General features: G+C 37.2%; 3 protein-coding genes across 5 annotated transcripts; 2 read left to right on the top strand and 1 right to left on the bottom strand.

Annotated features, from left to right (window-relative positions):
* Nucleotides 1-12: 12 nt before the first annotated feature.
* Nucleotides 13-3,489, bottom strand: LOC114538266 (dynein regulatory complex subunit 2-like). The gene is made up of 14 exons (XM_028559420.1): nt 3,303-3,489; nt 2,809-2,890; nt 2,375-2,545; nt 2,194-2,278; nt 1,981-2,119; nt 1,817-1,891; nt 1,627-1,749; nt 1,433-1,510; nt 1,273-1,343; nt 1,119-1,188; nt 890-1,042; nt 407-551; nt 257-329; nt 13-161 (listed from the first exon to the last, which is right to left on the bottom strand). Exons 1-14 carry the CDS (start codon nt 3,444-3,446, stop codon nt 71-73), a joined length of 1,500 nt encoding a protein of 499 aa, XP_028415221.1. The 5' UTR covers nt 3,447-3,489; the 3' UTR covers nt 13-70.
* A 152-nt stretch (nt 3,490-3,641) lies between these two features.
* Nucleotides 3,642-6,019, top strand: LOC114538257 (putative L-aspartate dehydrogenase). The gene is made up of 8 exons (XM_028559410.1): nt 3,642-3,817; nt 4,100-4,235; nt 4,324-4,408; nt 4,567-4,722; nt 4,795-4,900; nt 5,003-5,123; nt 5,490-5,638; nt 5,929-6,019. The coding sequence occupies exons 1-8, from the start codon at nt 3,760-3,762 to the stop codon at nt 5,964-5,966; spliced, it is 849 nt and encodes a 282-aa protein (XP_028415211.1). The 5' UTR covers nt 3,642-3,759; the 3' UTR covers nt 5,967-6,019.
* A 78-nt stretch (nt 6,020-6,097) lies between these two features.
* Nucleotides 6,098-12,201, top strand: LOC114538256 (switch-associated protein 70-like). 3 transcript variants are annotated; one of them, XM_028559409.1, is made up of 7 exons: nt 6,098-6,178; nt 7,014-7,414; nt 8,573-8,885; nt 9,011-9,354; nt 9,488-9,624; nt 9,716-10,042; nt 10,126-12,201. In XM_028559409.1, the coding sequence occupies exons 2-7, from the start codon at nt 7,141-7,143 to the stop codon at nt 11,752-11,754; spliced, it is 3,024 nt and encodes a 1,007-aa protein (XP_028415210.1). In that variant the 5' UTR covers nt 6,098-6,178; nt 7,014-7,140; the 3' UTR covers nt 11,755-12,201. The 3 variants fall into 3 exon arrangements, with proteins under 3 accessions (XP_028415210.1, XP_028415208.1, XP_028415209.1); XM_028559407.1 differs by lacking the exon at nt 6,098-6,178 and adding an exon at nt 6,690-6,705; XM_028559408.1 differs by lacking the exon at nt 6,098-6,178 and having other exon boundaries at nt 6,732-7,414.
* Nucleotides 12,202-12,271: the final 70 nt, after the last annotated feature.

The raw sequence follows: 12,271 nt of genomic DNA, 5'->3' as shown, positions 1-12,271 counted from the left end.
TATACACAGTTCCATATCTGGAATAATATTCATATCATATACAATCATCTATATTCTATGTAAGCTAGGGTCATATTGTATGTTTCACAACATGTGCGGCCTCAACAACCGTGGCTGGAACAGCGCGTCTTACTCTGCCATCGTTCACTGGTACCGTGAATCTGAAAGGAAAAAAACAAGGTTAGCAATGATGGTGTGTTCACAAGAGGTAACAAGGTCCATGCGACACTAATTCAACGTGAAAACGCTCACTTACTTGACGTTAGTTTTATTGTTGACAACAAACAGTGGATTTTGTTGAGTTAAAATTTCATCGTTGACAGAAATGCCTAAGGATTTAGTGAAACATATTTTACGTACACGAGTTTGAACAACCAAAATGTCACAGGATATTCTGATAGTTTACCATCCAGATACTGCTTCAGAACAGCACGAAGCTGCGTGTTTTCTTGAAGTAGATCACGTTTCTCTTTATCCAAAGCCAACTTATCGAGGACAACCTTGTTGTATCTCTTCCAAAAGTTTTCCAACGATGTGTACTCGTGTAGAACCTAAAGAATAACCAAGCTTTTCAAAACTTAAGTAATTTAGCTTGTAGCCTTGTAGGTACACCACGTAAGTATTTGATACTGCAAAATCTCTTCAAAACTTGTCTTATTTTTTAGTGCAGTATTGTGATGTGCGAGAAATGTCTGATCAATGAGCCAGTGTGGAACTTTGTGGAACTCTCAGGAAGATCGAAGTAACCCCAGCTCGATCATGTCTGGAACAAGACACTTGACCAACATTCGAAGTTCTACGATTCATTAAATGGTTTACCTTTATCTCCGCTTAATTCTCTCTATCCACAGAGCATTTATTATGAATCATACATTCTCATCTTTCTTACCTTAGCGAGTATTTCCGCAGGCGCCTCCATCTCCGCCGTCTTCGCTTGCTGTTCTTCTTCCTCTGTCAGAGACGAGGCGTAAAACGGCAGAACCTTCTCTTGTTCCGTCTCTAGTTTGCGGCACATTTCAGCGAGGCGGAAAATTTTAGCTCCCTGTGAAGATATAAGAAGTGGTAAGAAGTCTTCCATTATCTTCCTCTGTTGGGTCTCCCGTAAATATTGAACGAACCTTCTCTTTCAGACGAGTGAGTTCTTTAATCGTAGCATTACTTTGTAAGGTCAGCTGTGTGAGAGCATATCTAAATATAGTTGGAATAATTTGATGCTAGCCACCGAAGATTATCTGGTTGAAAGATTCTTCAACCAACAGTGAGGAACAATACCTTTCACTCTCTCTGTATTTGTTCATTTCTGCTTTGAGTTGATGAAACTCTACGGCAATCACCTCCCGTTGCTAAATATTTAAAAGAAGGCCAAAGATCGTCAGTCTTTCATCAGTGTTAACAACTTGAAGACAGAATGGTTGAAGAAGATTTAAACTACCTCCTTGATGACTTTGTTTCGTTCGTCACATTCCTTTGCATTGCTGGATAACTTCACTTTCAGTTGAGCAATTGTGTCCTGCAGTCAAAATAGAAAGATAGCATCAGTGATCATGAATGGAACTGGTTTAAATCACCACCTTTTCCACGCGAATTACCTCAAATGATTAGGACAAGATTCTTCTCATCACAAACCTGAATTCTCTGTAGTTTTCTCATCTGCGTCTCAATCTCCTTGGCGCTCTTCTCATCTCGTTGCTTAAGATTTTCAAAAGCATTCTTCCGTTCTTCTGTTGTTTCATTGTAGTTCTTCAAGGCCTGAATATAAAAGCACGGTTTGTTGTTACACAGTCTTGTATTTGCATGTGGATACAATATACCATACCTGTTGAAACTGCCTCCACAAATCTTCAACGGTTCCCTCAAGTTGTATCCGTAAAGCATGTTTCTCTTCCAAATTCTGAATGGATCAAATTACATTTAAATTAATAATTAATCTTATTAAGCCAGTAATCATCCATAATTTTGTACAATTAGAATATAATATACTTTATTTTTAATTTCATCTCTATAGCTTTGAAATTCTTGTTTCATCTCGCCATCTTGTTCCTGGTTCTCCTGTTCCATTGCGAAGACAATATCCTGAATGTCTGTTATCTCTTGCTTATGTTGTGATATTATTTCTTGTCTGCAAAGAAAGCAGCCATATTTCAGCTTTGAGCAATTCATCTCTAGCTCAACAACTAGCTTCAAATAACCAACCTTTCCTTATCAAATTCCTCCTTGACAATTGTTTGCTCTTTCTTGAACTCCTCAGAAAGCGTTTTGAGTCGGCTCTGGTGTAAATCTTAAGATAAATATAAATATATTACCATACACAAACATTTAGACATAAACATACATCAACAAACAAGCAAGCCAAGATGAAAACATATTTCCAAACCTATAATATGATCTTGATTCTGCAAGTGACTTCTCAGAGCCATCTCATATTGTTCCTCTGCCTCCTCAATATCCTTCACAAGTGACTTGATGATTGCTTCTTTACGATCAATAATTCTCTCAAAAGTCTGACTTAATATCTCAATATCTTTCTTTAGATCTTGGGCTTTACCTTGAAATATTTCATAAGACCAACACTCAAGGTTGCATTGACAATGAAGTAAATATGTTTTGCAAGGTCAGGCAAGTCTGAAAGTTTGTATTCAGGAAGGTTTGTATTGGGGAAATAGTGACAGCAGGTCATGGGTTTTCGAATGATATAATAATGGAAATGTCTGTGGTAATAATGATTCAATGAAATTGCATGGCTTTCACAGGAAGTGGATGATAGGATTTATAATAATTAATAAAAATCAGGCTGCAGATGCCCCATACTTTCTCTCATAATCACTCTCCACTGATTCTGAAGTTTGTGCAGGTTAAATTTTGAATTCTTTTCTTCTTTAGCTAGTTTATCCTAGTTAAGAAATAAACAGTTGTATGATAACAATCTATCTTAAGAAAGCTTTTGTTAAATAACACACTATGAAAATTGAGTAAGTGAAGTGAATAAATGTACTATACTTCCAGACAAAAGACATTCATTTATAAACTATTCGTGATGTTATATAGAACCGAAAACTGTAGGTCAATGTCAATACAACTATAGGTCAATATCTCTATATTTCCCCCAATATAGGTCAATATTGATTGGTATTACACTACTAATATAAGTCAATATCTGTGTGAACCATTACAGATCTATATTCTGCAACTATATAAGGTCAATACCGTGTATGAAACTATTAATCAACATTAATACAACAATAATAACGAGTCTGATAGACTACAAACACAATAAAGTGAACCAAAAACTCAATATTCTGCACCTTCAAAAATTGTGTTAACATTTCCTCTTTTTTCTTACGCATCTCTTCCTCAGCAAGCCGTTTTTGCTCCAGATAAATCATCCTTTCTTCTTCCGTCATATTGGCCAGCTTCTTAGCGCCCGATTTTTTCTTTTTTGGAGGCATTTTGAAGGAATATTTTGAGGTTTTTTTAAAGAATCAAGATTATAAAAATATATCAAAATAAACAATATGGAGGTGTTGCTATAGAAACAGCGCTATCGTGAGTTGTCGTCGTGGTTCGGAACTCGGAACAACTTCGGAGTTAGATCGGGTTTGATCTCTATACAAAACCTGAATGCATTCTAGGCTTGAATCACGTGTGTACATCAGTGAAGCAACAGACGGTAAAGTACTGAGAATAATATAGAATTATTGGTTATTTCACTGTAAAGGAAAAGGTGTTTGTGAAAAATTTTGGCAGTAAATTTTCTATATCATGTCAGAAAACAGGAGTAAAGTTCGTCGTGTTGGAGTCGTAGGCTTTGGACATCTTGGTAAATAAATAAATTGTAAATCTTACTATTTTACTATGAATATTGATTATTGCACTGATAGTATTTAATACATTCAGAAAGACTCCTGTTGAGGACCTCATTTTTCTAAATTTTTACCCCTCTCGAATGGCAAGAAATCTACCATCTATGACCTATCTGGAAAATTCAGCTATAAAATTCATCCCCCTTGGGAAATGAGTCCTCAACAGCAGGTTACCAATGAGAATCAGGTGCTGAGATTCACAAATTCAAATTATATTCACATTAGTTTCCTTTTCAAAGGTCAATACCTGGTCAAAGCAATCCTTAATAGTAAAGACCTGGAGTTAGGGTTTGTTTGGAATAGGACCTATGAGAGTGTCCTAGGACATGTTGACAATAATTTGATATTGAAAGATCTGGAAAAATTCACAGAAAGGTAGAAGATTTCAAAGGGATATTTTTGTAACAAATTATATTCAGGATAGACACTTCAATGAGTTCAATCTTGTGTTTTTTTTTACTAGAAAAGTTGACCTGATTGTTGAGGTGGCTCATCCATGCATCACAGATAAATTTGGAGAAATGTTTTTAGAGCATGCAGATTATATGGTAATATGATAAACAAGTATTTCATATTGTTCTAGTTCACAACTGGCAGTTATTAGAGATTCAACTAGTTTCTGACTGAATATGCTTTAATTGAAATTTGAAAACTTTATCTTTGCCAGTGTGGTGATACTAGTTAAAGTTAATATAAAACTCTGTAGATTGGCTCACCAACTACTCTTGCAAATGAAGCAATACAACAGAAAATTTATGCAAAAGCTCTTTCTAATTCTCATGGTCATGGGCTATACGTTCCTAGTGGTGCTTTCTGGGGTGCAGAAGATGTTAAAAAAATGGCTGATAGAGGTACACTAAAGGTCAGTGACACTCTCTCGACAGATTTCAATTTATATAAACTTTATAGTAATAGTTATGTCATTTTTCTACAGGAATTGAAGGTGACCATGAAGAAAACACCATCTGCTTTCAAACTGTGTGGTGAATTAAAAGAGAAGAATGAGAAAGTCACCAAAGATCCTGTGGTTCTTTACTCAGGTATATTTGAATATGAGAGAAAAATGATTGAATAGATGATCTGTAATATCCAAGGTGTGTGTGATCTGTAGTTTATTTAGTAATTCAACAATCCTTTTTCAGGTCCTGTGAGAGATTTGTGTCCCTTAGCACCAAACAATGTTAACACCATGGCAGTCGCTGCAATTGCTGCTCATAATTTAGGTTTTAGTGGTGTTCATGGCTGTTTGGTTGCTGATCCAAGGTCTGTGATGTGTTTTGTATTGTATCTGATCAAAATATGTTTGTACTTTTGTAAAATTAAACTCGTTTCTGAGCTAATCCTCTCTTATGAAAGCATCCAAATGCAGCTAAATACGTTTTTTACTAAATCTCAATCCAGACAATTCTACTCATGAGTTTTAACGGGTTGATATAGAAGCAGTTTGCTTATGGAAAAGAATACTTTCTATAAGTATCTTTATTTCCTGTGTCTATTTGTAAAAACAAGGTGAATTATTGGCTAGACAGACGTATTGTTGAACCAAATTAAACCCTGGGTTGGTGATGAAAGATGAGTTTATTGGCGGGTCGGTCATTCTTTAGTGATAACGAATATCTTTACTTTTAGTTTAGATTGTCATCTTGTGGAAATTGAAATTTTTGGTCCTGGCGAGGAAACAAACAAATTTCACGTGAAGACAGTCCGAACTAACCCGGCTAAAACTGGTGTTGTCACTGGGAATGCAACTTATAGTTCTTTCTTAAGCAGTTTGTTGGGTAAGCCAACGGAAGTGCTGAATGTTTGCTTAGAGATGTAGTAGCTTAAAGGTCTGTTTAAACAATCCAGTTTTTGTCAGATCCAATTCACTTCTGATGTATGGAATATAGTCTGTTGTTGATAAAGCATTACAGCCTTGGCTCGAGTTGATTTGCTGCCCATGTACTTTGCAAGTCAACAGACTATAAAACATCCGTCAGAAGTAAATTAGATTTGATAAAAATGGATGGTTGTAAACAGGGCTTAATATAGTAACAGCGGCTTTGTTCTCGACTTCTCGTTCATTTAGTTTCTCGAAACAAAGGCGTTGGCATTCATCTGTCGTAACGACAAGTGTCCCAGTGAGATGTAAGATCAAGAAACGATTGAGGAACGATTTGTTTTGTAAGAAAATCCAACCAAAGAACAAGAAAAACCAACCAAAGATCGGCCTACTTGGAGAAGTTAATTGGTAAGCTACCGTTCTCAAAATAAGGAGGAACTAAACGTCAGGACAAGAAGATAATCCTATTTTGCTCTTGTTTTATTCCACGTTTCCGGTGAGCTATTTAACTGTCCCGGTAAACTAGTCATGATACATGGTAACGTGTTTAACTGATAAAATTGTACCATAAAATTAGATAGCGTTTTGTAGTAACCAAGTTTTGAATTTGAAACCAAGAATTAACGCCAGCATTGGGTTATAAACGTGAGAATTTTCAAAATATGAAATACGCAGAGTTACGAAAAAACATGTCTTGCTGTTGTACCGCGTGTACGAAATAAAGTGAATTGAGTTTTTGAAGACTTTTATTTGATTCAATATTTCTCGGAATGACCTTTGGCTTTGTATTGTGGTATTACGTAAATATCTAGTTTAGAAAGGCATTATGACATGACGTTGTGTCCAAAGCATTTGTGTGCGTTTCTTTTTCCTTTATTTCCCGCTGTTTAACAATAGACGTGACTCATTTAAAACGTGTTATGTACAGAAAAGGAAATCTTTCTCCTATGTGGATTGCGGAAGGATGTAGGCAATATGGAAATGATCCATTATACTTGACATGTAAAACCACATGCAAACACGGTAATCTCTGGTGAATAGACGAGAAAATTTCATAACCTTAGCTTATATTCCTAACACGGAAACTCGTTCCAAAACAAGAAATTTTGTCTCCTTTTAAAGCTAAAGTCTGGACTTCTATTTTAAAGGCCACTTAACTGTCTTCATAGGAATATTGGTGATGTTACGTGTAAAAATATTCGATATTGTGGGGTCTTTGAGGATGGTATTGTGACGTATCACCCCTCCCGTGAACTCGCGCAATTTGACACGAGAGATCGTATTTGCTTTTGTTTTGTTGACCTGTAAGGACATATCTTTCATCTTTCAAGGCGTAATCTGTTTCCTACCGTGTGTACGAAGGAAGCTTTGAAAAGGTCAGTTTTAAGACGTTACGTAGCACTTTCAAAGAAATCAACGTTCGCTGAAGTGGTGCACCTTCGAGAGACGACATATAACATGGGTGAAGAAGTACCAACAGAGAATGGCCTAAAAACTCACATAACCCTCGATACAGAAGTTGCTAACGGGATAAAACATGCTGTGGCAACAATGGATGAATCAGGCTCTGGAAGGGTAGAGAAGTCCCAACTACAAGCTGTTGTAGCAAATGTTTGTCAAGCGATTAAAACACCTTTCGTGAGCGACGACTTGGATGAATATTTACCCAAAAACGTAGACTTGTCTGTTTCGGAATTTCTTGAATTTTTAGAAAGTAAACTACTCCTGAAAGGTACGTAGAATTCTGTAGAATAAACACCTATTTTATGAAGTATTTTCTCAACAAATATCAAACAGTTAACCTTGCCCTCTGAAGGGGTGTAATATTGGTTATAATATTACTTCCTAGTAAACAGTTTAGAATTTCATAATCCCAGGTTAGAATTTAATAAGATTTTGGTTAACAAGAAACTGATCTACTTTGAAATTCCAACAACTTTCTCAGCATACGACTTTAATTAAACCCCATGCGATCTTATTTTGTTTTAAATGTAAATACAGAATACAAAAATATCTTGCACAATAATTCATGCGTAAATTGAGTGTGTACTCGCTCTGTAATTATTGGTTGTAGTTTTTTTCCGTTATTGAACTCACGTCTGCGTTCATTAGCTTTTGTACTGTGTATTTTTAATAAATATTGACTAAAATTGTACATGAACACCGGTTGAAACCGTGTCTAATCTTTCGAGCAAGTTTGTTTACATTCCAAGGAAGAATCGAGTCACTAATTAGAATATCTTGTCGCAATTATATTACTTTTTCACAAAAGTTCTCACAAAAATTTGAAGATTTGGAAGGGCGTATATTCGGTATGAACAAATTTGGTTAAAAATCCCATTTCCGACTTATTATTAATGGCATATGAAGATCACATCGTCCTGGATCGCATGCTGTTTAAAGACACGGCGATTGAAAGCGGAAATAAAATTCAATCATGCAGCTCTGACACACCTTTGTTCAGTTACTGTAGTTGCATGTAAAATTGTGCTGTACAAGACACTAATTTCAGCCTGTCAGTAAAGTATTTAGATCAAGTATTTAGTTCTTGGAAATTAGACTCTTTTAACTTGGATGATAACTAAAATGGAAAGGTGTAGTTTCGTCATGTTTCCTGCAGAGCTTTTATGATCTTAGAACTTGACTGTAGAGCCAAATTATCAAATGAGAGAGTCAGAGAGACCCTTAAAATTGTATAAAAATAGCTTATATTGATCAAATGCTCTGAGGATATTGCCAATTTACTGTGCCAGCACTTGTAAATATATTTTTCCAATTGCTTTTAAACAGCAAACTGCAAAAGAAGCATGTCAGCCTAGTTACTTGGTTACCTTGACCTGATTAAATTCCTTAATCTCTGATCATTTTGCTTATCCATACGTATTAAAAGGTAAGAAGTTGAATCCAAAAGAATTGGACGAGCTATCATGGGTGGTTGTGGGTCAGAAATATGATGACAGCCCACATACTTTAACCAAGAAAGATGCATTTAAATTATGGCTAATTTTCAAGAAGCTTGATATCAGCGGGGAGCTTCGTGTAGATGTTGAGGAATTGTGCATCATAATGGAGAAATTTGTGCGTGGAATTGGCATCCAGTGGAATGAACAATTCCTGACAGAGTATTCGGAAGATGGTGCGTTGACATTCTGGAAGTTTATCGAATGCTTAGAGCAGAAATTCTTGACCGGAGTTGATAAAAGGTATGGATGAAAAACATTAACCAATTTTAACATTATAGTTGATATGCCTTTGGCTTGGTAGCTCAATTTACATTTAGGTGAGTTTGAAATGTGTGTGTTTTTAACTAAATATTTTAATGTTATAGTGTCCTTCGTGAAGGCTTGCAAGAGCTTTATGATTTCATTCTTGATGAAGTAACAAAAACTGGGTTTCTAACAAAGAAAGGCCATGGTATGTTCCAGAGTCAAAAATCTCGTTGGTTTGCCTTAAAACCTGACAAGTTGACCTACTATGTATCAAGTGGATTTCGGGAGAAGAAAGGTGACCTTGTCCTGAATAATGAAGCCAAAGTAACAAGCATTCCAGATAAAGGTGGGAACAAGTATAGATTTATGGTGACCTGTGGTTCTACAAAGAAAGAATATGAACAGATGGCTCCAGATCAACGAACAAAACAAGCTTGGATAACGGAAATTCAGACTGCTATTGGTAGGTTTAAAATTCAATTATTGTTTCTTAATTCTTTCCAACAAGATGAAAGGCATTCTCATCAGACAAGGAGATAGAAGACATGGTCGTGATATGGTGTATTATTTAATAGTTTCTTTTTATGCACATGTAGATTGTTTTGGTGGTGAAACACCATTGAAGAGAGACTTAATTGCTCGCAAGGCAAAGCGAGATGAAGACAGAGCAAGGAAGGCTGAAGAAGAAAGAAAACGAAGAGAACAAGATGACCTTTTGGATCAACAAAGAAGGGTAATAAAATGAGACTTAACGGTTGTTGTTCCTTGCAAGCAAATCAATAATATATAGCTAAAGCTAAACAACTTAAAATTATTCTCTCCAGGAAATTGACTTATTAAAGAAAAGAAAGGATGAAATTGAGAAGATGGCAGATGAAGAGAAAGCAATGCTGGATGCTGAAATAAAACGACGTGAAGAACTCGAAGAATTACAGCGAAACCTTCAACAGTTGCTTGAGGACCAGAAGAGAGCAAGAGAAGAAGACGAAAAGATCAGAGCAGCAAAGGAAAGATTGTTGGAAGAAGAAAGAATGAAGAGAGAACAACTTGAAGCTTTGAGACTTCAACAACAAGAGGAACTCCAGAACGAGAAGATGCAAAAGGAAGAATTGATGGAGAAACAAAAAGAACAGGAAAGGATAATGGAAGAGGTAACGTGAAGCAATAATGAGTTTCCATAGAATTTGAGTGAAGTCTTTTCAATGGATGGGGATAACAATTTTTAATTTTTCAGGAACGAAAGAGACTTCAACATCTTGAGGAAGAACGAATGAAAGCTGAAGAAGCAGCCAAAGCAGCGAAGGATAAGCTTGATGCGGCGGAAACTGCTGCAAAGAATGCCGCAGAGCAAGCAAAAGATAGAGTACGACAACTTAAGACATCCATTGGTCTCAAAGGAACAGTCGGACCAAAGGTTGATCCGCTTGTGTCTCATCGTGGCAAAGGTGCCTTTACGTTGGAAGAGTTTCTGAACCGGGCTACAGAATGGAGTGGTTTACCGCTTGATGAGGAAAAACCCAAAACTTTAACAGCGCCAGAGGTGGATGAACTTGTGAAAGCAAACGCCACGCCAGCATCAAACCAGAATATCCCCGAGTTCTTGAGAAAAGCCGCAGCTTGGAGTGGACTGAATCCTGAGACGTATTTAGAATCAGAAGGGAAGAAAGCAGCTCCTCCACCAAAGGTTGCTGCTAAACCACCCAAACCTCTACCTGCTTCTGCTGAGTCTCAGGAGGGCAAGCAGGTGTCACAGGAAGGTGAACAGGTATCTCAGGAGGGTGAACAAGTGTCTCAGGAGGGTGAACAGGTGTCTCAGAAGGATGAGCAGGTGTCTCAGGAGGGTGAGCAAGTGTCTCAGGAGGGCGAGCAGGTGTCTCAGGAGGGTGAACAGGTGTCTCAGGAGGGTGAACAGGTATCTCAGGAGGGTGAACAGGTGTCTCAGGACGGTGAGCAGGTGTCTCAGGAGGGTGAGCAGGTGTCTCAGGAGGGTGAGCAGGTGTCTCAGGAGGGTGAGCATGTATCTCAGGAGGGTGAGCAGGTATCTCAGGAGGGTGAGCAGGTATCTCAGGAGGATAAGCAGGTGTCACAGGAAGCTGAGCAGGGATCGCCTGAGGCTGATGAGCAGGTGTCTCAGGAGAGTGGGCAGGGATCACAGAATGATGCGCAGGTGTCACAGGAGGGTGAAGTGAAAGTGGAAGGGGGGGTAGATGATATTGATGGGTCTGAGGTGGCATCGATTGATACTGGAGGATCACAGATAGACAATATAGATAATGAGCGATCTACAGAAGAAAATGTTAGTAAGGAACCAGAGGTGGCAGATGTTGATAATCCTGGTCCTGAGATTGTTAATGATGGATCTGATGTGAAGAGTGAGGGTTCTGTTGAGCCAGATGAGAAGGAAAGTGAGGGGAAGGAAGAGGTAAACAGGGAATGCGAGGAAAGGGAAGGGAGTAAGAATGATACAGTAGATGGGGATAATCAGGGATCCCCTGTTAAGGATTTCCCAGAAGGTGATGTTGTCGATGATTCTGTCGCAAACGAGGAGCCGCAAGCAGAGTCTGTTGTAAAGAACAGTGAAACAATCGACGATCAGACAGAAGCAGGAATTGAAGAAGATGGTTTGAAGAATGACGACACCGAAGCACAAAATAATAATCCAGAATTTAACAATAATGAACCTAGCAATGAGAACGCTGATGCAAAAGAAAACACGACAGTCGTTAACGGACAGTCTACTGAAGAAATTGAGACTGAGAACGAACTTGCAAATAGCGGAAATGATAAATTGGAAAATTCTGAAAAATGTGCAAAACCAGATGAGATATCAACTATGGAGAATGTTGAAGAAATAAACAGTTAAACATTCAAGTGATGTTTTCATAATGTATCACAATTAATATATGGTCAAAAACTTGATGGTTTAAACCTGCTTCTACCAGAACAGCAATATAAAGGCGTGTTTTAAATTCTCTAGTGTTGAATGTAATAAGACCTTAGAAATAAGACCTTAGAAACGAACGTATTACTGAAAACCATCATTATAAAATGATGTTTATGTTCAGACTGGAGTTTTGTGCAGTTTTGCATTGCTTGATGATTTTTAAAAGCGTATGAAAACAGTTGCTTCGCAGCTGTGATAAGTTATCCGCGGTCTCCAAAGATTCCAGTCTTGTTTCACCGTAGTTTATTGTAGTTCAGTTGATATTAAGTGAGATAATTTAGTGATAAGAATATCGTATATTTATTTTACAAGATTGTACGTAAATTATTCTGCATGTAGTATTAAACAGTAAATATAATTGTTGTAAAGAACGTTTCTGATAATAAGATTTTTGTAGATCTCCAAACCAATTCTGTTACAACTTGCCACACATGTT

The sequence above is a fragment of the Dendronephthya gigantea genome, unplaced genomic scaffold (genome assembly GCF_004324835.1).
Source record: "Dendronephthya gigantea isolate DGI-Jeju-01 unplaced genomic scaffold, DenGig_1.0 000178F, whole genome shotgun sequence".
Classification (NCBI taxonomy): Eukaryota; Metazoa; Cnidaria; class Anthozoa; order Malacalcyonacea; family Nephtheidae; genus Dendronephthya; species Dendronephthya gigantea.
The sequence above is the reverse complement of the archived record's forward strand: the minus strand, read 5'-3'. Positions and strand labels throughout refer to the sequence as shown.